Here is a 21,408-nt window from a genome sequence, read left to right on the forward strand (position 1 = left end):
AGTAAAATTCATTGATAAAATCCATCTGAATTTGAAATTTTCTTTGTGGAAAGATTTAAATGATCTTTCAATTTATTTAATATTAAAATACTATAATGTGTCTTTTTCTACAATAAATTGTAGTAATTTCTATTTTTCTAGTAATCTGTCCTTTTCATTTAAATTTTCAAACTTATTGGCATGTAATTATTCATATAATACTTTTAACTTTTTAGAATAGTTAGGATCTTAGTGTTGTCCTCTTTTTTATTCCAGTTACTCATCATTTGTATTCATTTTTTTCAAGCTCTGCCTTTCTAGGGTGGGTTAGTTATTACATTTGGATTTTTTTTGTTGTTGTTTTTTTGCTATTCCTTTAACTTTTTTAGATTTCATTTACTGTTTTCTAATTTTTGAAATGGATGCCTACCTTGTTAAATTTATCTTTAAATATTTTAATATATGAAAATAGGCTCTTAATTTTCCTAAAAGCAAGCAATATCCCACAAATTTTGATACATATTATATTTAATATCATTTTCATAAATATATGTCCCAATTTCTCTTGTCACTTTTTTCTTTGACCATTTAGAATTGTATTATATAATTTCAGAGCAAATGTTTTTTTAAAAAGAATTTTCTTCTTATTTTTAATTTTGGTTTAATTAAATTCTATATTAATTATATTTTTGAAATTTGTTACTTGCTTTATGGCTCAGAATATGATCAGTATTTTTAAATGTCGTGAGTGCCCTTGAAACGACTATGTATCTTATAGTTGTTGAGTGCAATTTTTATATATGTCCATTAGGATAATAATGATGTTCAAATTTTCTGTACCTTCCTGGTTTTCTTGACTATTCGTTCTATCAAATATCGAGAAAGCAATGTTAAAATTCCCTGATTAAGATTGTGGATTTCTTTATGTCTCCTATGTTTCTATTAATTTTTGCAAGCTATAAAGTTATGTTTTTAGAAGTATATAAATTTATAATTATTTTTATTTTCCTTTATTTTTAACTTAAATTTTACTTAGTTAACATACAGTGCAATATTTGTTTCTGGAGTAGAATTCAGTGATTCATCAGTTATGTACAACACCCAGGGTTCATCACAAAAAGTGCCATCCTTAATACCCTTCACTCATCTATCCCATCCCCCCCACCTCACTCCATCAACGCTTAGTTTGTTCTCTATTGTTAAGAGTCTCTTATGGTTTATTTCCCTTGCTCCCTTTCCCCCCCTTCCCATATGTACATCTGTTTTGTTTATTAAATTCCACATATGAGTGAAATTATATGGTATTTGTCTTTCTCTGACTGACTTATTTCACTTAGCATAATACTCTCTAGTCCATCCATGTCATTGCAAATGGCAAGATTTCACTCTTTTTGATGGCTGAGTAATAGTCCATTGTGTGTGTGTGTGTGTGTGTGTGTATTCTTATTCATCCATTCATCAGTTTATGGAAATTTGGACTCTCCATGGTTCGGCTATTGTTGATAATGCTGCTATAAACATAAAGGTGCATGTATCCTTCGAATCTGTATGTTTGTATCTTTTGGGGAGATATCTAGTAGTGCAATTGCTGGGTCCTAGGTTAGTTCTATTTTTAATGTTTTGAGGAACCTCCATACTGTTTTCCAGAGTGGCTGCACCGGTTTGCATCCCCTCAACAGTGTAGGGGAGTTCCTGTTTCTCTGCATCCTCACCAACACTTTTGTTTCTTGTGTTAATTTTAGCTATTCTGACAGGTGTGAGGTGGTATCTCATTGAGGTTTTGATTTGGATTTCCCTGATGCCGAGCAATATTGAGCACTTTTTCATGTGTCTGTTGGCCATTTGGATGTCTTCTTTGGAAAAGTGTCTATTCATGTCTTCTGCCCATTTCTTAACTGGATTATTCATTTTTGGGGTGTTAAGTTTGGTAAGTTCTTTATAGATTTTGGCTACTAACCCTTTATATGATAAGACCTTTACAAATATCTTCTCCCATTTGGTAGACTGCCTTTTAGTTTTGTTGATTGTTTCCTTTGCTGTGCAGAAGCTTTTTATCTTGATGAAGTCCCAATAGTTCATTTTGCTTTTGTTCCTTGACTCTGGCCACGTGTCTAATAAGAAATTGCTATGGCTGAGGTCAAAGTGGTTACTGCCAGTGTTCTCCTTGAGGGTTTTGATGGTTTTCTGTCTCACATTTAGGTCTTTTATCAATTTCTTATCCATTTTGAGTTTATTTTTGTGTATGCTGTAAGACAGTGGTCCAGTTTCATTCTTTTGCATGTGGCAGTCCCGTTTTCCCAACACCATTTGTTGAAGAGACTTTTCTTCCCATGGATATTCTTTCCCGCTTTGTCAAAGATTAGTTGACCATCGAGTTGAGGGTCCATTTCTGGGCTCTCTGTTCTGTTCCATTGATCTATGTGTCTGTTTTTGTGCCAGTACCATACTGTCTTGATGATTACAGCTTTGTAATACAGCTTGAAATCCAGAATTGTGATGCCACCAGCTTTGTTTTTCTTTTTTCAGGATCACTTTGGCTATTCACAGTTTTTTGTGATTCCATACAAATATTAGGATTATTTTTTCCAGCTTTGTGAAACATGCTGGTGGTGTTTTGATAGGGATTGCATTAAATGTGCTTTGGGTAGTATAGACTTTTTAATGATGTTAGTTCTTCCAATCCATGAGCATGGACTGCTTTTCCATTTCTTTGTGTCCGCTTCAATTTCTTTCATGAGTGTTCTATAGTTTTCAGAGTACACATCTTTTACCTCTTTAGTTAGGTTTATTCCTTGGTATCTTATTGTTTTGGTGCAATTGTAAATGGATTGATTCCTTGATTTCTTTTTCTGCTGCTTCATTATTGGTGTATAGAAATGCAACAGATTTCTGTATGTTGATTTTATATCCTGTGACTTTGCTGAATTCATGAAGTAGTTCTGGCAATTTTTTGGTGGAATCTTTCAGGTTTTCTACATAGAGTATCTTGTCGTCTGCAAATAGTGGAAGTTTGACTTCTTCCTTGCCAATTTGGGTGCCTTTTATTTCTTTTTGTTGTCTGATTGCAGGCTGAGACTTCCAGTACTATGTTAAACAACAGTGGTGAGAGTGGACATACTTGTCATGTTCCCGACTGTAGGGGAAAGGCTTTCAGTTTTTCCCCATTGAGGATGATATTAGCTATGGGTCTTTTGTATATGGCCTTTATGATGTTGATTTATTTTCCTAATGAATCAAACTTGTTGTCATTTCATATTGACCCTTTTTATATACAGAAATGCTTTTTGATTTAAAAATACTTTGGCTAATATAGGTATACAGGTATACTAGCTTTGTTTTTGTTAATCTTTATTAGATAAGCCCTTTTTGTCTTTTCACATTGTTCTCTTTATCTGTATGTTTTTAGGTCTATTTCTTATAAACGTCATATTGTTGAGTTTGTTTTTTTAATTCTGACAGTCTTTTTATGTTCACTACATGATTTTGCTTGATTTGCTTTTAATGTTAATATTGGTATATTTGAGTATGAAGCTTTTCTTCTTTCATTTTTGTTTGTTCTGCCTGGTTTGTTTTCCTTTTTCCCTCCACATTTGCTTTCTTTTCTTTTGTATTTTTTGCCTTCTTTTAGATCAAGAGATTTATTAATCTTTCTTCATTTGGTTTGGCAGTTACACACTCCTTTACTCTCATTGTAATTGTTACATTAGAATTTACAACATGCATCTTTGACTTACCAGTATCCAATATGCATTGATTTTCAATTATTTTCCTGGACAATGCAAGGACTTCTTTTTTAAACTTCTTTTTATTCCCTCCTAACCTAATATGCTTTTGCAGTCATGTGTTATAATTATAACTGTTTATGAACCCCCTAAGACAGCATCATTATTTAATACAGTTAACACGCATTCATATTTACCCTCATTCTGGCCATTTTTTGTTGCTCTTTATTCTTTTCTGTATCTTACCCTTTCATCAGGGCCATTTTTTCCTTCTCTTTGGAGAAGTCTTTTGTTTTTAGTATTTAGTTCTGTTATGCCAGTATCAAATGCTCAATTTCCTTTTAAGATTTTATTTGGTTTTCAGCATTTTCATGTCATGTGCTTAGGTGTAATTTCCCTCTATTTATCTTATTTCAGCTTTTTGGATCTGTGGGTAGGTGCTTTTCAATCAAATTTACTAAATTCTCAGCTATGACTTCTTCAAATATTACTCTTGCATAATTCTTTCTCTTTTTTATCAGGGGCTCCAGGAACATATATGCTAGCCCTTCCTCTCTGCCTTCTCTGTCTCTTACCCCCTCTGCTGTGTTTCTTGCCTTTTGGTCTCCCTGTGCTTTATTCTAAACAATTTTTCTGACCTTTCTTCCAACTTACTAATTTTTTTCTTCAGGTTACCAAATCTGCTATTAAACCATTCATTGAGCTTTCAGTGTAAATTTTTTCAGGTCTAATTTTTTGTTTTTTTGTTTTGGTTTGTTTTTTGGGTTTTTTTTTTGTTGTTGTTTTTCAAGTGTCTTAGGTTACATTTTAAGGTTTCTAGCTCTTCCAAAATGTCTTTAGCTTCCTGATCATGGCAAGCATGGTAACTTAAAGTCCCTGTGAGCCTATTCCTATTCTTGTTTCTGTTGGTTCTTTTTGGATGATGTCTTATCTCTTTTGTGCCTGCTTATCTTTGAGTATGTGTATGAAATTGTACTTGGAAATTTGTGTTTTTTTAAGATTTATTTATTTGAGAGAGAGAGAGTGTGGGCGAGCACAAGTTGGGGGAGGGGGCAGAGGGAGAGAATAATCTTAAAGCAGATTCCCCACTGAGCATAGAGCTCATGAAGGGCTCGATCTCATGACCCATGAGATCATGACCTGAGCCAAAACCAAGAGTTGGACGCTTAACTGACTGAGCCACCCAGGAGCTCTGGAAATTTGTTTTTTATAAATAATTTGAAACCTAAGATTACTTTTTTTCATTAAGAAAGGACTTTAGTTTGTTTTGTTCAGTATCTGGAGGTTCTAGCAATCTAGAATCACTTTAATCCAATTTTCGGGGTTAAGATAGTCTGGGTTTAAGCTGGGTGGCAGTTTCTTTGTGGTTCAGTTGTTCATGGTCCCCTAAAAACACATAATTGTTTATCAGGCCCTTCTGTTTGTGAGTTCAATGGGAGGCAGAATAATAACCCTTCAAAGATGTCTGTCTTAATTCCCTGAACCTGATAATAGATGATGTTACGTGACAAAGGGAAATATAATTAAGGTGGTTAATTAGCTGTCCTTGAGGTAGATTATTCCTAATTATCCTGAATTATTGAGGCTTTATAAGTGAAAAAGGGAAGGAGGAGAAAGAGCACACAATAATGCAGTATGAGAAAGCCTTGTTTTCCCTGATGCTAACTTTGAAAATGGAAGGAAGCCATGAGGCAGGAATATGGGCAGCCTCTAGAAGCTGGAAAAAGCAAGGCAATGGATTCTCTCCTGGAACCTCCAGGAGGAATTCAGCCCTGCGACTCTTTGTTTTTAGCCCAGTGAGACCTATTTCCAACCTTTGACCTCCAGAACTGTAACATAACACATTTATGTCCTTTTAAGCCACCAAGTTTATGGTAATTTTTTTATGGCAATAGGAAACTAATTTAGGTTCTAAACTCCAACATTGGTTCCTCTAGTTTTGCTCAATTTCTCAGCTACCTCTTTCAGAAACTGTAACTCCTGTGAGGGAAAAGAGGCCCCAAAGACCAGTCTCAGCTCCCTGGACTTTTTGTCTTTACTAGATCTTGGTTTGACTATTCTTTACCTTCTGGTTAAATCTCTGGTACCTTTGTTCAGGTGTTTCTAATATTTCCCCAATGTTTCTTTTTGCCCTCAACCTGATGTTTGGTCCCAGTTGCCTAGTCCTTAATGCTGGACAGTCTTCCTTTTGAATCCAAAGACTGAGCTAGTCTGGTTGTGTGTTAGCATTCACAGTCCTGCTGCCATTTTGGTCTCAGAGCCATTCCCTGGGGTAATGCAAGAACTTCTTCACTGACCTCTTCTTTTGTAAGTCCTCCATCCTGATTTTATTCTAACACTAGCAGGATGACTTCTTCCTACGTGGAAACCACTGGGACCTGCCCTCAGAGGTCACTTCATTATAAATGTCTCTAGTTCTTTCTGTGCTGCCTGGTGAGAAGAGAGCACCTTATCTACAGTTAGGATATCTGTCTAGTGATCCCCAAAGCTTGATGGGTCCATACGCACAGCCCTCTTTGCTCACTCCACCATGCCCACCTGTAGTGATGGAAGAGGGACAAAGTGGTTCGTGGCTGTGAGACAGACAGGCTGACTTGTAATGTGGCAGGGCTCCTTAGCTCAGCAGCATTGCTGTAGATGTGCTTCATACAGTGGCACCTTGTTGGATTAAGTACAGATTCTTTTAAGAGGGCTGTTTTAAAATACAGCTCTCGTTTAGGTTTTGAAGTTGGTTTTCTATAAAACAACTCCTGTTGCTTGCTGTCTGGATGCATAGCCTGTCCTTAGATACTCCTTCTTTGATAAAAGAAAAAGTGGAGCTCTGCTGGCAATCAGAGGCCATGAAGGCAGCATGGAACATTCGTAGCTGCGAGGGAAAGAAAGGCTTTTGATCTTGAGAATTTAAGCTCAAACCCAGCACTCTAGGCCTTTGAATTTTGCCACCATCTAAACTAATGCTTGGAGGCTTTTTGACTATGAAACAGCAAGGAGGCAAGGGAACAAAGGATGAAAAGGCAAGGAAAGGAAGGCAGGGGTTGCTCCTCCATTTTCAAGCCAGAGTCAATGAGGGCAAGGCTGGCTTTCTGCTTTCAAACAAAGAGAGGTCCACCTGATCCTTGTACTTAGGACAGGAAATTTTGCATTAGAAAAAGAAGGCAGCAAATTAGATACCCCTTGATCAGTGTTTCTATGAGCTGTCAAAGGCTTTGAGCTTCCAGAAGCCTCCTGTAAGGCTTGCTGAGGCCGTTATGCCCCTCCCATGGTCCTGGTTAGCTTTGTTTCCCTGGGGATGACAGTGGCATCAGGGAGGAGTGTGGCACTCACAGAAACCGTCATGAGCTGTACTACGTGCCATCCAGTGCTTCCTCATGGACTGCAGCACCAACCTACGTAAGCACTTAGGATACATTGGATAATATAGTCACATCTATGGCAACTATAGAGTAAATAGTTATTTAAATGTGTTTTGTAATCATTTGTATCAGGACATAAACTCCTAGTGTAACACCGCATCTATGAAAGTGATTAGAAAAAAGATTACTTTGATTTAAGGCTCCTTACATGTTTGACTTCTCCTGCTACCAGTACCAGAATGACTACGGTTTCATTAGGTTTTTATTTTTTGATTGATTGAGTACTGACTGTGTGTCAGGGGACATGTTGGTGGACAAGACGGACTATTACTTTCCCATTTCAGGTTAACTATTTGAAAATACTGATTTGGCAATACAATCTTTGCAGTAAATAAGTAGATTTATTCATTTATTTGTTCATTTGCTTGTGTAGTATTGGGCTATCTGCCCTCCTTTGAATACCCACAGCACTGAAAAGTCATGTGGTAAATATAAATTGGATTAAAAATGCACAACAAAAGGGTTAGAGTAATTATTCCATTAATTTAGGTTAAAATGCTTTGCCTAAGTTAATTCAGATATTGTTCACCCTTTGTTAATAAATAAGCAGCTAGATTAGAGGCTGTGAAAAAAATTATTTTATATTGCTACTAAGTGAAATGCACTTGCAACAAAGAGAGTGGGTTTCTGAAACACAGAGAAGCCCTACCAGCCCCCTTGACAGTCCTATTTGTCTCAGCATCGGGTGAGGGAACACCTGGCAGGCAGAGGTTCTAGACCCCAAGAGCCCAGCATGGAGCTCTAGGTCTATATGGAAGCTTATGTTATATGAGATCCTTGCAAAATAAGCACCCATCACCCTGGGCCATGTGTGCACCAGGCTCTGTGCTGGTCTCGAGGGCATAGAGCTCCTGTTCTCAGGCAACCTGAAGTTGGTGAAACAAGGATGAAGCCAGCAAGCTCGCAGCAGTTGGCACCTACCTGTCCTACCTAGGGCAAGGGGCTGTCACTTCTTGAAATGCAGGAGGCAGTTAGCCAGTGTGGGAGGGCAAAGGAAGCCATGCAGAAAGGTCTGAGCCTGACATTCCAAGTAGCAGGAATAGGAGGTGGGCGGGGGCGGCAGCCAACCTTGGGCAGACCTTGGCTGCTACACTGGGATATGAATTTCATCCTGTATGACAGCAGCTAATACAGGGTAATCAGCCTTTGTAAAATTTTTTTGTAAAGATTTATTTATTTTATATTTATATAGAGAGAGCTTGAGTACATGCTAGCTGGGGGGGAGGGAGGGGCTGAGGGAGAGGGAAAGAAGCAGACTCCCATTTAGCAGGGAGCCCAACTTGGGGCTCGATCTCACAACCCTGAGATTATGACCTGAGCTGAAATTAAGAGTTGGACGCTCAACCAGCTGAGCCACCCAGGTGCCCGCGGTCATCAGCCTTTGAAGGCTGATGTCGGGTGGTAATGTTGAGGCTTGAAGTAGAGGGGAAGTCCCTTGTGACTAGTTGCATCATGACAAGTGGCACAAAGGACATTTTGAGGACAGGGTCCCAGGTGCAGAGGACAGAAGGAGCATGTGTGTTTTCTTTGTCTTGTCAGTTTGTTGCTGGGCTTCTCTCACCAGGCTTCTCTGGGACCATGTCATCCAGAGACCAGGACAGACAGCCTCACTCTGAAATCTCTACATGTAGAGCTGGTGGGGTCTCTGGAAGCATGTGCTTATCCCATTTTCAAAACAGTGTAAACTGGTTCACTTCACTCTTCTTATGATAAAAAATAATGATTTCTACTTTAATGGACTGAAAATGTCCTTTTAGATATCACGGCTTTTGTTTTAGGTTGGAGGAAGTGCACTTTCACTTTTAAAAAAATAGTGTTATGTTAATCACCATACATTACATCATTAGTTTTTGATGTAGTGTTCGATGATTCATTGTTTGCGTATAACACCCAGTGCTCCATGCAGAACGTGCCCTCTTTAATACCCATCTAACCCACTGCCCCACATCCCTCCCCTCTAAAACCCTCGGTTTGTTTTTCAGAGTCTCTCATGGTTCATCTCCCCCTCGAATTCCCCCCCTTCATTTTTCTCTTCCTGCTATCTTCTTCTCTCTTTTTTTTTTTTTTAACATATAATGTATTATGTGTTTCAGAGGTACAGGTCTGTGATTCAACAGTCTTGCACAATTCACAGCATTCACCATAGCACATACCCTCCCCAGTATCTATCACCCAGCCCCATCCCTCCCACCCCACCCCCCAACTCCAGCAACCCTCAGTTTGTTTGCTGAGATTAAGAATTCCTCATATCAGTGAGGTCATATGATACATGTCTTTCTCTGATTGACATTTCGCTCAGCATAACACCCTCCAGTTGCATCCACGTCGTTGCAAATGGCAAGATCTCATTCCTTTTGATGGCTGCATAATATTCCATTGTGTATATATACCACTTCTTCTTTATCCATTCATCTGTCGATGGACATCTTGGCTCTTTCCACAGTTTGGCTATTGGGACATTGCTGCTATAAACATCGGGGTGCACGTACCCCTTCAGACCCCTACATTTGTATCTATGGGGTAAATACCCAGTAGTGCAATTGCTGGATCGTATGGCAGCTCTATTTTCAACTTTTTGAGGAACCTCCAAACTGTTTTCCAGAGTGATTGCACCAGCTTGCATTCCCACCAACAGTGTAGGAGGGTTCCCCTTTTTCCGCATCCCCACCAACATCTGTCGTTTCCTGACTTGTTAATTTTAGCCATTCTGACTGGTGTGAGGTGGTATCTCATTGAGGTTTTGATTTGGATTTCCCTGATGCCGAGCAATATTGAGCACTTTTTCATGTGTCTGTTGGCCATTTGGATGTCTTCTTTGGAAAAATGTCTGTTCATGTCTTCTGCCCATTTCTTGATTGGATTCTTTGTTCTTTGGGTGTTGAGTTTGGTAAGTTCTTTCTAGATTTTGGATAGTAGCCCTTTATCTGATATGTTATCTGCAAATATCTTCTCCCATTCTGTCAGTTGTCTTTTGGTTTTGTTGACTGTTTCTTTTGCTTTGCAAAAGCTTTTTATCTTGATGAAGTCCCAGTAGTTCATTTTTGCTCTTGCTTCTCTTGCCTTTGGCGATGTTTCTAGGAAGAAGTTGCTGCGGCTGAGGTTGAAGAGGTTGCTGCCTGTGTTCTCCTTTAGGATTTTGATGGACCCCTGTCTCACATTGAGGTCGTTCAACCATTTGGAGTCTATTTTTGTGTGTGGTGTAAGGAAATGGTCCAGTTTCATTCTTTTGCATGTGGCTGTCCAATTTTCCCAACACCATTTATTGAAGAGACTGTCTTTTTTCCATTGGACATTCTTTCCTGCTTTGTCAAAGATGAGTTGACCATAGAGTTGAGGGTCCATTTCTGGGCTCTCTATTCTGTTCGTTGATCTGTGTGTCTGTTTTTGTGCCAGTACCATACTGTCTTGATGATGACAGCTTTGTAATAGAGCTGGAAGTCCAGAATTGTGATGCCGCCAGCTTTGCTTTTCTTTTTCAACATTCCTCTGGCTATGCGGGGTCTTTCTGGTTCCATAGAAATTTTAGGATTATTTGTTCCATTTCTTTAAAAAAGTGGATGGTATTTTGATGGGGATTGCATTGAATGTGTAGATTGCTCTAGGTAGCATTGACATCTTCACAATATTTGTTCTTCCAATCCATGAGCATGGAATGTTTTTCCATTTCTTTGTGTCTTCCTCGATTTCTTTCATGAGTATTTTATAGTTTTCTGAGTACAGATCCTTTGTCTCTTTGGTTAGATTTATTCCTACATATCTTATGGTTTTGGGTGCAATTGTAAATGGGATCGAGTCCTTAATTTTTCTTTCTTCTGTATTGTTGTTTGTGTATAGGAATGCCACTGACTTCTATGCATTGATTTTATATCCTGCCACTTGACTGAATTCCTGTATGAGTTCTAGCGGTTTTGGGGTGGAGTCTTTGGGGTTTTCCACATAAAGTATCATATCATCTGCAAAGAGTGAGAGTTTGACTTCTTCCTTGCTGATTTGGATGCCTTTTATTTCTTTTTGTTGTCTGATTGCTGTGGCTAGGACTTCTAATACTATGTTGAATAGCAGTGGTGATAGTGGACATCCCTGCCACGTTCCTGACCTTAGAGGGAAAGCTCTCAGTTTTTCCCCATTGAGAATGATATTTGCTGTAGGTTTTTCATAGATGGCTTTTATGATATTGAGGTGTGTACCCTCTATCCCTATACTCTGAAGAGTTTTGATCAAGAAAGGATGCTGTACTTTGTCAAATGCTTTTTCTGCATTTATTGAGAGGATCATATGATTCTTGTTCTTTCTTTTGTTAATGTATTATACCATGTTGATTGATTTGCGGATGTTGAACTAACCTTGCAGCCCAGGGATAAATCCCACTTGGTTGTGGTGAGTAATCCTTTTAATGGACTGTTGGAATCCTATTGGCTAGTATTTTGGTGAGAATTTTTGCATCCATGTTCATCAGGGATATTGGTCTGTAATTCTCCTTTTTGAGGGGGCTTTGTCTGGTTTTGGGATCAAGGTAATGCTGGCCTCATAAAACGAGTTTGGAAGTTTTCCTTTCATTTCTATTTCATGGAACAGTTTCAGAAGAATACGTATTTATTCGTCTTTAAATGTTTGGTAGAACTCCCCTGGGAAGCCATCTGGCCCTGGGCTTTTGTTTTTTGGGAGATTTTTGAAGACTGCTTCAATTTCCTTAGTGGTTATAGGTCTGTTCAGGTTTTCTGTTTCTTCCTGGTTCAGGTTTGGTAGTTGATACATCTCTAGGAATGCATCCATTTCTTCCAGGTTATCTAATTTGCTGGCATAGAGTTGTTCATAACATGTTCTTATAATTGTTTGTATTTCTTTGGTGTTGGTTATGATCTCTCCTCTTTCATTCATGATTTTACTTATTTGGGTTATTTCTCTTTTCTTTTTGATAAGTCTGCCCAGGGGTTTATCAATCTTGTTAATTCTTTCAAAGAACCAGCTCCTAGTTTCATTGATCTGTTCTACTGTTCTTTTGGTTTCTATTTCATTGATTTCTTCTCTGATCTTTATTATTTCTCTTCTCCTGCTGGGTTTAGGCTTTATTTGCTGTTCTTTCTCCAGCTCCTTTAGGTGTAGGGTTAGGTTGTGTACTTGAGACCTTTCTTGTTTCTTGAGAAAGGCTTGTATTGCTATATACTTTCCTCTTAGGACTGCCTTTGCTGCATCCCAAAGTTTTTGAACAGTTGTGTTTTCATTTTCATTGGTTTCCATGATTTTTTTTTAATTCTTCTTTAATTTCCTGGTTGACCCATTCATTCTTTAGTAGGATGCTCTTTAGCCTCCATGTATTTGAGTTCTTTCTGACTTTCCTCTTGTGATTGAGTTCTAATTTCAAAGCATTGTGGTCTGAATATATGCAGGGAATCATCCCAATCTTTTGGTACCAGTTGAGACCTGATTTATGACCTAGGATGTGATGTATTCTGGAGAATGTTCCATGGGCACTAGAGAAGAATGTGTATTCCGTTGCTTTGTGATGGAATGTTTGGAATATGTCTGTGAAGTCCATTAGGTCCAGTGTGTCATTTAAAGTCTTTATTTCCTTGTTGGTCTTTAGCTTAGATGATCTGTCCATTTCAATGAGGGGGGTGTTAAAGTCCCCCACTATTACTGTATTGTTGTCAATGTATTTCTTTGCCTTTGTTATTAATTGCCTTATATAATTGGCTGCTCCCATGTTAGGGGCTTAGATATTTACAAGTGTTAGATCTTCTTGTTGGATAGACCCTTTAAATAGGGTATAGTGTCCTTCCCCATCTCTTATTACAGTCTATGGTTTAAAATCTAATGTGTCTGATGTAAGGATTGCCACCCCAGCTTTCTTTTGGTGCCCATTAGCATGGTAAATGGTTTTCCACCCCCTCACTTTCAATCTGGGGGTGTCTTTGGGTCTAAAATGAGTCTCTTGCAGACAGCATATCGATGGGTCTTGTTTTTTTATCCAGTCTGATAGCCTGTGTCTTTTGATTGGGGCATTTAGCCCTGCAGTTTTACTTTTGCTAAATAGTTATTAGCAGTTCATTTAACGCAAATGTGAAATATAAGATTGGTAACAGATTCTTCCCTGTGAATCAAGCCTTCATTCTTGAACAGTCTGGGTACTGCTCAGTTAGACATCATGCCTTCCCCATGTGATTGAACAGGGTCATGCACCTGCATAGCTACTTGTTTTACCCAGAGGTGGTGCTGAGATTGAGGGGTGATCAGCACTGGGCATCTGAAGGAGGGACCATCTGCTGCAGTGACTTGGCTCATTAGGCTCTTGGCTCCTGCAGTTTCTAACAAAAATGCAAGTTCAGGGGCAGAGCTCTCTCCTGTGTCACTGCCCTGCCTCTTCCTTTTCATGTAATAAGATTGAATCACTTTATCCAGAGAAGCTGGAGAAATATTCGGAGTATAGCAACAGAAAGTATTGCCAGTAGGGTACTTGTTTGAACATGCCTCCTCTGCAGTGAGTGATGTCATCAGCTGCGCTTGGCCCAAGATGCTTGGCGTGCTGTGGCTGTTGCTGCAGAGGGCCGGCAGCTTCAGTTAGAGGGCCTGCATGTGCGAGAGCACTCTCAGAGGTCCCGCTGCTTCTGCAGCAACTCCCAGTCCTGAGGCTACCACAAGCATGGGCGTGAATTAAAACCCCCTCTGCATTCTGTGGATTGATGGATTCATAGGGCTCCAGAGACCTCAGAGATCCAAGTCTAAAAGCTCTCTGTTGACTTGCTGACAGTCTCACATTTATTAAACTTCAAATCCCAAGTCTCCTGACTTGTTTTTACTCCATTTTTGGGTGAACTCTGCTATAACTCCACATCCACAGGCATTGTTGAAGATGGGAAGGGTGTAGGTATCAATAATCAGATGAGGATATATTTAATAGGAAGCATGTTTTTAAAAACACTAAAACTTAAAGACACGTTTAATATCTTTGAAATTTTCTGTAGAATTATACATTTTCTGGCTTATATATGATAACAGTACCATCATCTCCTGTTAAAGTAGGATAATCTTAGTGTCAGTGGCTGAGCTGGATGTCTTAGAGGCCGAGGAACTGCCATCAGTTACTCAAAGGTCTCTTGACCTTGGACATGACCTTAGGCATGGTCCTTAATCACCCTAAATTAAAGGTAGCATGAAAACCACCCTGCCCTGAATGGTGGTGAATAGCACTTAGCACAAGGCCTGGCATTTAGGAAGCTATCAAAAAATTGTAATTGGTGACAGTGAGGCAGGTAATGCAGTAGAGTGGTGCCCCCAGGAATTATTTATGCATGCATGGTGCTTTCTGTATTTGTATTGAAATTCCTGGTTTTCCGGGCTATGTTCTACTTGATGAGTAACTCGTTTCTTCACACTCAGTTCTCAATGTATGTAACTTTCTTTTTGTTGTGGTAAAATATATATAGCACACAATTTACCATTTTAATCATTTTTAAGTGTACAGTTCTGTAACATTAATTTTATTCACATTGTTGTGTAACCATTATTATCATCTACCTCCCTCCAGAATTTTTTTCATCTTCCCCAAGAGGAAGTGCTTTTTTTTTTTTTTTTTAATGGAGTTAGCAAGCTCAGAATGGAAGGGTGGGTTGGGGTCCTGTAACTCTGTCCATGCTCCAGGAGGCAGGGTTGGCAAAAGCTTGGCTGATGATGGTGATGAGGGCGTGACCTTGAAGCCAATTTAGAATGAAGCAGATGGGTAGGTAGATGAGTGGACGGAAAGATAAATATATTTCTTAAATGGGGTATTATTATATTGTCAGTTTAGTTAGAAACAATCAATGTAAGTAGAATTTTCCCTTCCAAAAAGTGTACTCTGCATATGAAACCTTTTCTAAATGAGAAACTCAAAGATGGTCTCTGCATTAGTTTGCTAGGGCTGCGGTAACAAAATACCACAGTCTAAGTGGCTTAAACAACAGAAATTCACTTTCTCACAGTTCTGGAAGCTGGAAGTCCAGACCAGTGTCTCTACAGGGTTGGTTTCTTCTGAGAAACCCCTCCTTGGTTTGTAGACGGCCATCTCTTCCCTTTTTCCTTTTATGATTGTCCTTTGGTGTGTGTCTATATCCAAATTTCCTCTTATAAGAATACCAGTCAAATTGTATTAGGGCTTACCCTTATGACTTCATTTTAACTTAATTATCTCTTTAAAGGTCCCGTGTGGTCACATTATGAAATTCTGGGGGTTAGGACTTCAACATATGGATTCTGGGGTATGGGGTGGGTGTGGGGGTGGTTACACAATTCAGTTATAACAGTCTCTGAAGATCCCTCTGATTCTAAAAATCCTCAGAATTCTCCCCAATTCCAGATGAAGCTGATGAAACCAGGCAACCTGTGCCCTGGATGTGCACATTCCCCAAGGCACATGGTTATTGATAGAACGGTACGAATGCAGCGCTGGAGTCCAGAGACGGAATGTCCTACCATTTCTGAGCCATTCACATTACATTTTTCTTAGAGAGAAAGAATAACAAACAGAGACAGGGTATTTTAAGTGCACCCTCCTGTCTGCCAAGAATAATCTGGTGTGCTATGGAACTCAGTCCTTTCATGGCTACCCTGGATGCTGCACCTGCAGATGTCTGCCTTGGAAAAGGCAGCCACCTGGCTCCAAGATACTTCACATGGCTTTAAATGAACACAAGGCAGCTTGAAACATGGCCTCACTCTAGAAATAGAGCCAGAGGCCATTTCAGTCCAAGGGGAGAGGGCTGATGGCTAATTAAACTTGAGGAAGAGTCTTTTATTTATTTTTATTTTTTTTAAAGATTTTATTTATTTATTTGACAGAGAGAGACAACACAAGCAGGGGGAGTGGGAGAGGGAGAAGCAGGCTTCCCGCGGAGCAGGGAGCCTGATGTGGGGCTAGATCCCAGGACCCTGGGATCATGACCTGAGCCGAAGGCAGATGCTTAATGACTGAGCCACCCAGGTGCCCCAGGAAGAGCCTTTTAAAATGACATTTTAATTTCAGCTGTTGAATTGAGCTATTATCCAATGAGTTCTCTTTTTATTGTACACGATGCACTGGAAAACAGAACTGACGTTTGAGTAATTACCTTTGTGTCTGTTTCTGTGCTGGAAACTATGTTGCTGTGTTAGAGTCATAATCACCTGGGGTGCTGGTAGCAGTGTTTATGCCTTTGCTATAATTTTTAACCACTTGCACTTTTTGTGTGATGATTTACTTGTGTGAGCAAAGACAGTTCAACTTTTCACCATGTTGTGACACTTGGTAGAGAAAAAAGAATGACAAGCCTGAGCAATGAGAGTTGATTTAAAAAAAAAAAAATCCATTAATGATAGTTATTTATACTAAAGGCCTATTCCCTGCATTTCCCTTTCATTTTTCTTCCTCCCCTCTTCCTTTCTTCCCCCTTCCCTCTCTCCACTCCTGATCTGGTCATATGGTTTATGGCAGTGTTACATCATCTCTCAGTGGCAGAATTCTCAGTGAGAGACTTTGTGGTGAGCTGCCATTTTTCATCAAGTAGAATAATAAAGAAATTGTTGGCTTACCCATTGGCTATTTAAATGTATTTCATTAAATATCTGTGCAAAATTTTTAGTGCACATTGAGGAAATGTCATTTTGTTATAAGTTCCTATTTTCCAGATGGAATTTGCTTCTCTAATCTGTTTAGGAAATTGGAAGGTGCTGGTCTGTTTCAAAAAATTCATTCATCCCTTTCAATCATTAGTGGCTTCCTTTGTTGTTATCTCATATTCTCTTATTTTCATTAGAGCTATAATCCTTTCCAGCTCACTTACTCACCGGTACTGTTCTACTAATTGCTATTCATTCTACAATCATCAGTTATCATTCAGTATAAAAATGAGAAAGCATGAGCTAAGTGCTCTGTGAGCATTGGTATTCTGCAGAGGTTTCTGGGCAGACTCCGTCCATGAAATTTCCCTACCCCACGTAGATGTGAGACAGAAGAGCAAGTGCCTTTTAGAATGGAACAGTCAGAGCCCAAATTTCTCTAATGTATGCATGCTCTTGTTTTAGGTGTCCGAATTCAATCCTTTGACGTTCACCAGCGTAATCGAGTGTGAGAAGCCAAACAACGACCTGAGTAGGTTTCGTGGTTGCATGTGAGTATTGTACATATGCTTGAGCTTGCTGTTCTGTCACGCACGGTTCAAAAATACACATTTAATATTTTTTGCCCCATGTGTAGCCTTTTAGGAATGTTGCCCGTATCTGAGCCTTCTTGGTTGCTTATGGGACTGGTTTGTAAGATCCTGTCAGCAGTAGAAACTTGCCCACACTGCCTGTGATGAATAATTACTGCTTTTCCTACCTCTAGCTGGCCTGGCCTGGGTAGGGTGAGGGGAACAAGGGAAGTATTGTTGACTGCACATGGCCCCATTAAATGGAAGCATGGGGGCCACCCAGGGGGAGCCTGGGTGGGAAGCTCATTCATTCATTCACTTAGATATTCAGTCACTGACTATTTGTTGAGCCTCCGCTGCATGATAGGCCCTGTTGAGGGCTCTGAGAGTAATACAGTGAAATGAATAGTAAAAAAAAAAAAAAAAAAAAAAAAAAAAATTACTGCCTTCATGTTTATTTCATTCTAGTTCGGGGAAAAGAGAGACAATAAACAAACAAAATAAGTACAGTATATAACATGTCAAATAGTTCAGTCCCTTGCTCCAAAAGGGAAAGACAAAAAAGGTGGATAAATGACACAGGATTGGCATGTGTTGTACTTGCTGAAGCTGGGCTGTGGGTAGGTGGGAAATATTTGCTAGTCTCTCTACTTTCATGTTCATTCAGAAATTTCAATAATAATGTGTGTGTGTGTGTGTGTGTGTCTGTGTAGTCGGTTGGCTTGGGGGAAAAAAAATGGCAGAGGAGAGGGAGTGTCAGCATGGAGTTGCTGAGTTGGCTGCCAGAGCTGTTGGGGGCAACCTCACAGAGAACGAATGAGATGTGTGTGCAAGAATATGGAGGACTTTAGGTTTGGCCTACCCTGACCCACTGCTTGGCCTCTTGGGGCCTTAATCTGCTCTCCCAGGCTTAGCTCTCCTGTGTGGAGAATTTGGGGCCTTCTCTCTGCTGCCTTTCCTGCCTGAGGTGCGAGCTGACTGGTCTAACTGCTTTGTGGTCCAGGCACAGCATGGCCCCACAGACATGTGGGGGTGAGGCAGGGTGCTCTGCTTCTGAAGTGGGTTCCATTTCCAAGGCCTCCCAGTGTATGTTTGAATCTTCGGGTTCACTGGCACATCCAGCATTGTTGCGCATGCCCACGCACAGTAGTAGACTTCTTGTCATACTGCGGGATGATCAATGAATGGAAAGTTTTAATAGTAAACAGTGAAATGTGTGCGCTGCCAAGAGAGGACCCAGTCATGCACCGAAATTGCTGATCCATGCCTGAAGATCAGAACTTGGAAAATGTTAGGTCACCCCTGAAAGGAACCAATTAAAAAGATAAAATTCATTAAGAAAAATGTTAAAATGTAGTATGTAAAATTTAGAGGGAGAATACTCAACTACGCATATGTAACTTGGCTGCTGTGGATTTTGCACCCTCCCATGGCCCCCTGGGCCGTCTTCTATAGGTCTGCTGACCCACTGTCCCCCGGACTTCACACATGGCACCATTCTCAGCACCACTGTGAATCTCCAGGGCCACGTCAGCTAAATGGAGCAGATGCTGGGTTTCCAAAGACCCTGAAATAACCACGTTGAAGGGTGGTGAAGGCATCTTCTAGGGAGAATGGTCTATGCACATTCTTGCTCATAGGGTAATTTGGCGGGGCCAACTCTACCAAAGAAAAAGGGTAGACATCCTTCACCAAAGACTGTACTCCTCTCTTACGGTCTGTCTTCTCTTCTGTGGGGGTTCCTCCAAAGCCCCTGAAAGATGCAGGACTCCTGTGCTCTGATGACTATTCTCACACTTTCGTTGCCTGCTCTTGAGTTGGATTAACCCTAAGTCAGCAGTCAGTCCTGCCCTCTAGGAACTACTTTCATCATAGGGATATTAAACAAGTCCAGCTTAGTGCTGAGGCTGGCAAGCTCTGGAGCCCACACTTTCTAGCTAGATAAACTTGGGCAATCTACTTAACTTTATTCATCTGTATAATGGGGAGGATCACGGGACCCCCCTCAAGTCCTTGGGGCAAAGTTTAATCAGTTTAATACCAGAAAGCTTTCAGAAGGGTGCTTTATAAATATTTGCCACTATTATGGTCATTGCTGCTATTGCTAATATTATTACTGTTACAGATAATACCATAGAGCAGGGTGATAAAAGGATCAGGAGAGAGGTATAAGTGAGAACACAAATGTATCCAGGGGAAGAGGTCCAGTTGGAAAGGGAGGGTGATTTGTCTTCAGTGTGTATATTAGGAGAAGCTGTAGAAGGAAGGGAATGGGGTTTTGAGATTTCCTGAATTTGAGGAGCTGGCAAATGCCTCAGGTGGAGTGAATGTGGGCCAGAACTTCAGGGGAATAGGAGCTAAAGATGAAGATTTGAGGACCCTCTGCCTAGAGGTCATGTATGAAGTCAGGGAAGTGGCCTGGGAACATGGGACAGAGGGCTAGGGAAGAAAGGAAAGGAATAAAGACAGAACAACCCCACAGTCAAGAGCAAGCATCCTTGGGTGTGATGGGGTGTGGTTCCATGGGCAATGTACAATGGTGGAGGCAGAACAGGGACATTCAGGAGAAGATCTGCATGCCACACTCCAGGGGCAGCCCAAGGAACGGGAGGGCCACACCATTGGAGTGTAGACCCAGAGGGGCAGAGTCCAGATTGCAGGAGATAGAAGAGGAATTATATTTTCCACTACTCTTTCTAGAAACATGGCTTAAAAAGGAGGAACAGGGCCAGAGATGAAAGCCTCAAAGAAAGGGGAAGGACTTTTATTAGGAAAAGAGAAGATAACAAAAAGCCAGGCTGGCGGAGATCTCCATGTGGGCAATGCTGACTTTCTGGTGTGGGAAGTTGGTGATCAGTGAGGGGTAGCGTCCCCTGGTTCCTTGCTCACCCCCAGCACCTGCACCACCTCCATGCCTAACCCTCAGCTGACTCAGCCCCCCCAGCCACTTCTTTCTTTGGAAGATGGCTGCTTGAGTGGGCGTCATTTTGCCCCTCCAACAAACATTCCTAACATGAGTGACCTCACTGGCCCATCTCCCAAGAAAGAAAGGAAAGAAGGGCCACTCCCCGCTGCATGAATCTTTCCCCACTCTGCTCTCTAGTTTCGCCATGCTTTCTCCTTACTTTCTCCAACAAATTGCCCTGCACTGAGGCTCACCTTTGAGTCTGGTCCCAAATCCTGCTAAGACAGTCTAGGTGCTGCCAGTTCAGGCCAGTGCATACCTAGACTGTTGTTTAACTGTGATTTACCATTTCTACCAAGCCAGGTATTTTGGATTGGCCACTGGAAGGTTGGGGTGCCGATGGGCCTCTCTCCCAGCAGGCCAACTCAGGCAGGGTCTCTGGAGATGGGGCACAGGTGACCGTGTATTAAAGTTTCTCCCTCTGGTGCTTCTGTGGCTCAGCCAGCATGCGCAGCCCTGCCCCCCAGCCAGGCTGAAGTGCTCCAGGAAGAGTGAGAGGAGTGGAGGGCAGGTAACTGGAGTGTCAGGGGAGGGGTCTGTTCCTCCCCTGAGAGAAGGGAGGCTCCAGTTCCCATACTGGTCTTAATGCTCAGGGCTGGGGCTAACTTGGGTGGTAGATCTGCAGTTCAGACCCAGGGAGCAGATCAGCAGCCAGTTCCCTGGTTTGCTGGCTTGCTGGATTTCATTATCTGCTGAGGATGGCCTCCCTTCTTCCTTGACTCAGCTGCTGCCCTGTAGCCTCACTCCAGCCAGGGAGCCCAGGCCAAGCCCAGCCGCCATTTATACCAGCAATACCAGTTTCACTCGTATTTGGACCAGCCAGTCTGAACTCAGAACTTTAGCCATTTGCACTTAAAGAGACCTAAGCTTGGGTTTACTGCAAAAAGACCCAAGTCTGAATTCTAGCTTTGCCCACTCACTGGGCAAATTATTCTGCATTTCTGAATGTGGCTTCCTCCTAATGCTGGAAATAACAGTGGCTGACATCAGAATGGAGGAAAAGAATATGGGTGAAGCGTGAGGTGAATTATTTTTTTTCTTTTTTTTTTTAACTGTTTTTATTAGTATACAGGTAAGAAAATACAGAAACTCTAAGATAGGCTTAAAATATTCCAACAAAAAGTAAGATCATGTATTTTGAAATTAAGAAAGAAAGAAATTCACTGTGTGCAAGGCAACAATTCAAA

The 21,408-nt window shown here is 40.7% G+C and overlaps 1 protein-coding gene across 1 annotated transcript in view; it reads left to right on the forward strand.

Annotated features, from left to right (window-relative positions):
• Window positions 1–21,408, forward strand: part of ATP10A (ATPase phospholipid transporting 10A (putative)) — a 200,844-nt gene that overhangs the window by 124,006 nt on the left and 55,430 nt on the right. The window contains 1 exon segment of the mRNA XM_035023939.1: window positions 17,150–17,235. Within this exon segment, the coding sequence (XP_034879830.1) occupies window positions 17,150–17,235 (86 nt within the window).

Source organism: Mirounga leonina, unplaced genomic scaffold, assembly GCF_011800145.1.
Source record: "Mirounga leonina isolate KUSES-001 unplaced genomic scaffold, KU_Mleo_1.0 Mir_178, whole genome shotgun sequence".
Lineage (NCBI taxonomy): Eukaryota > Metazoa > Chordata > Mammalia > Carnivora > Phocidae > Mirounga > Mirounga leonina.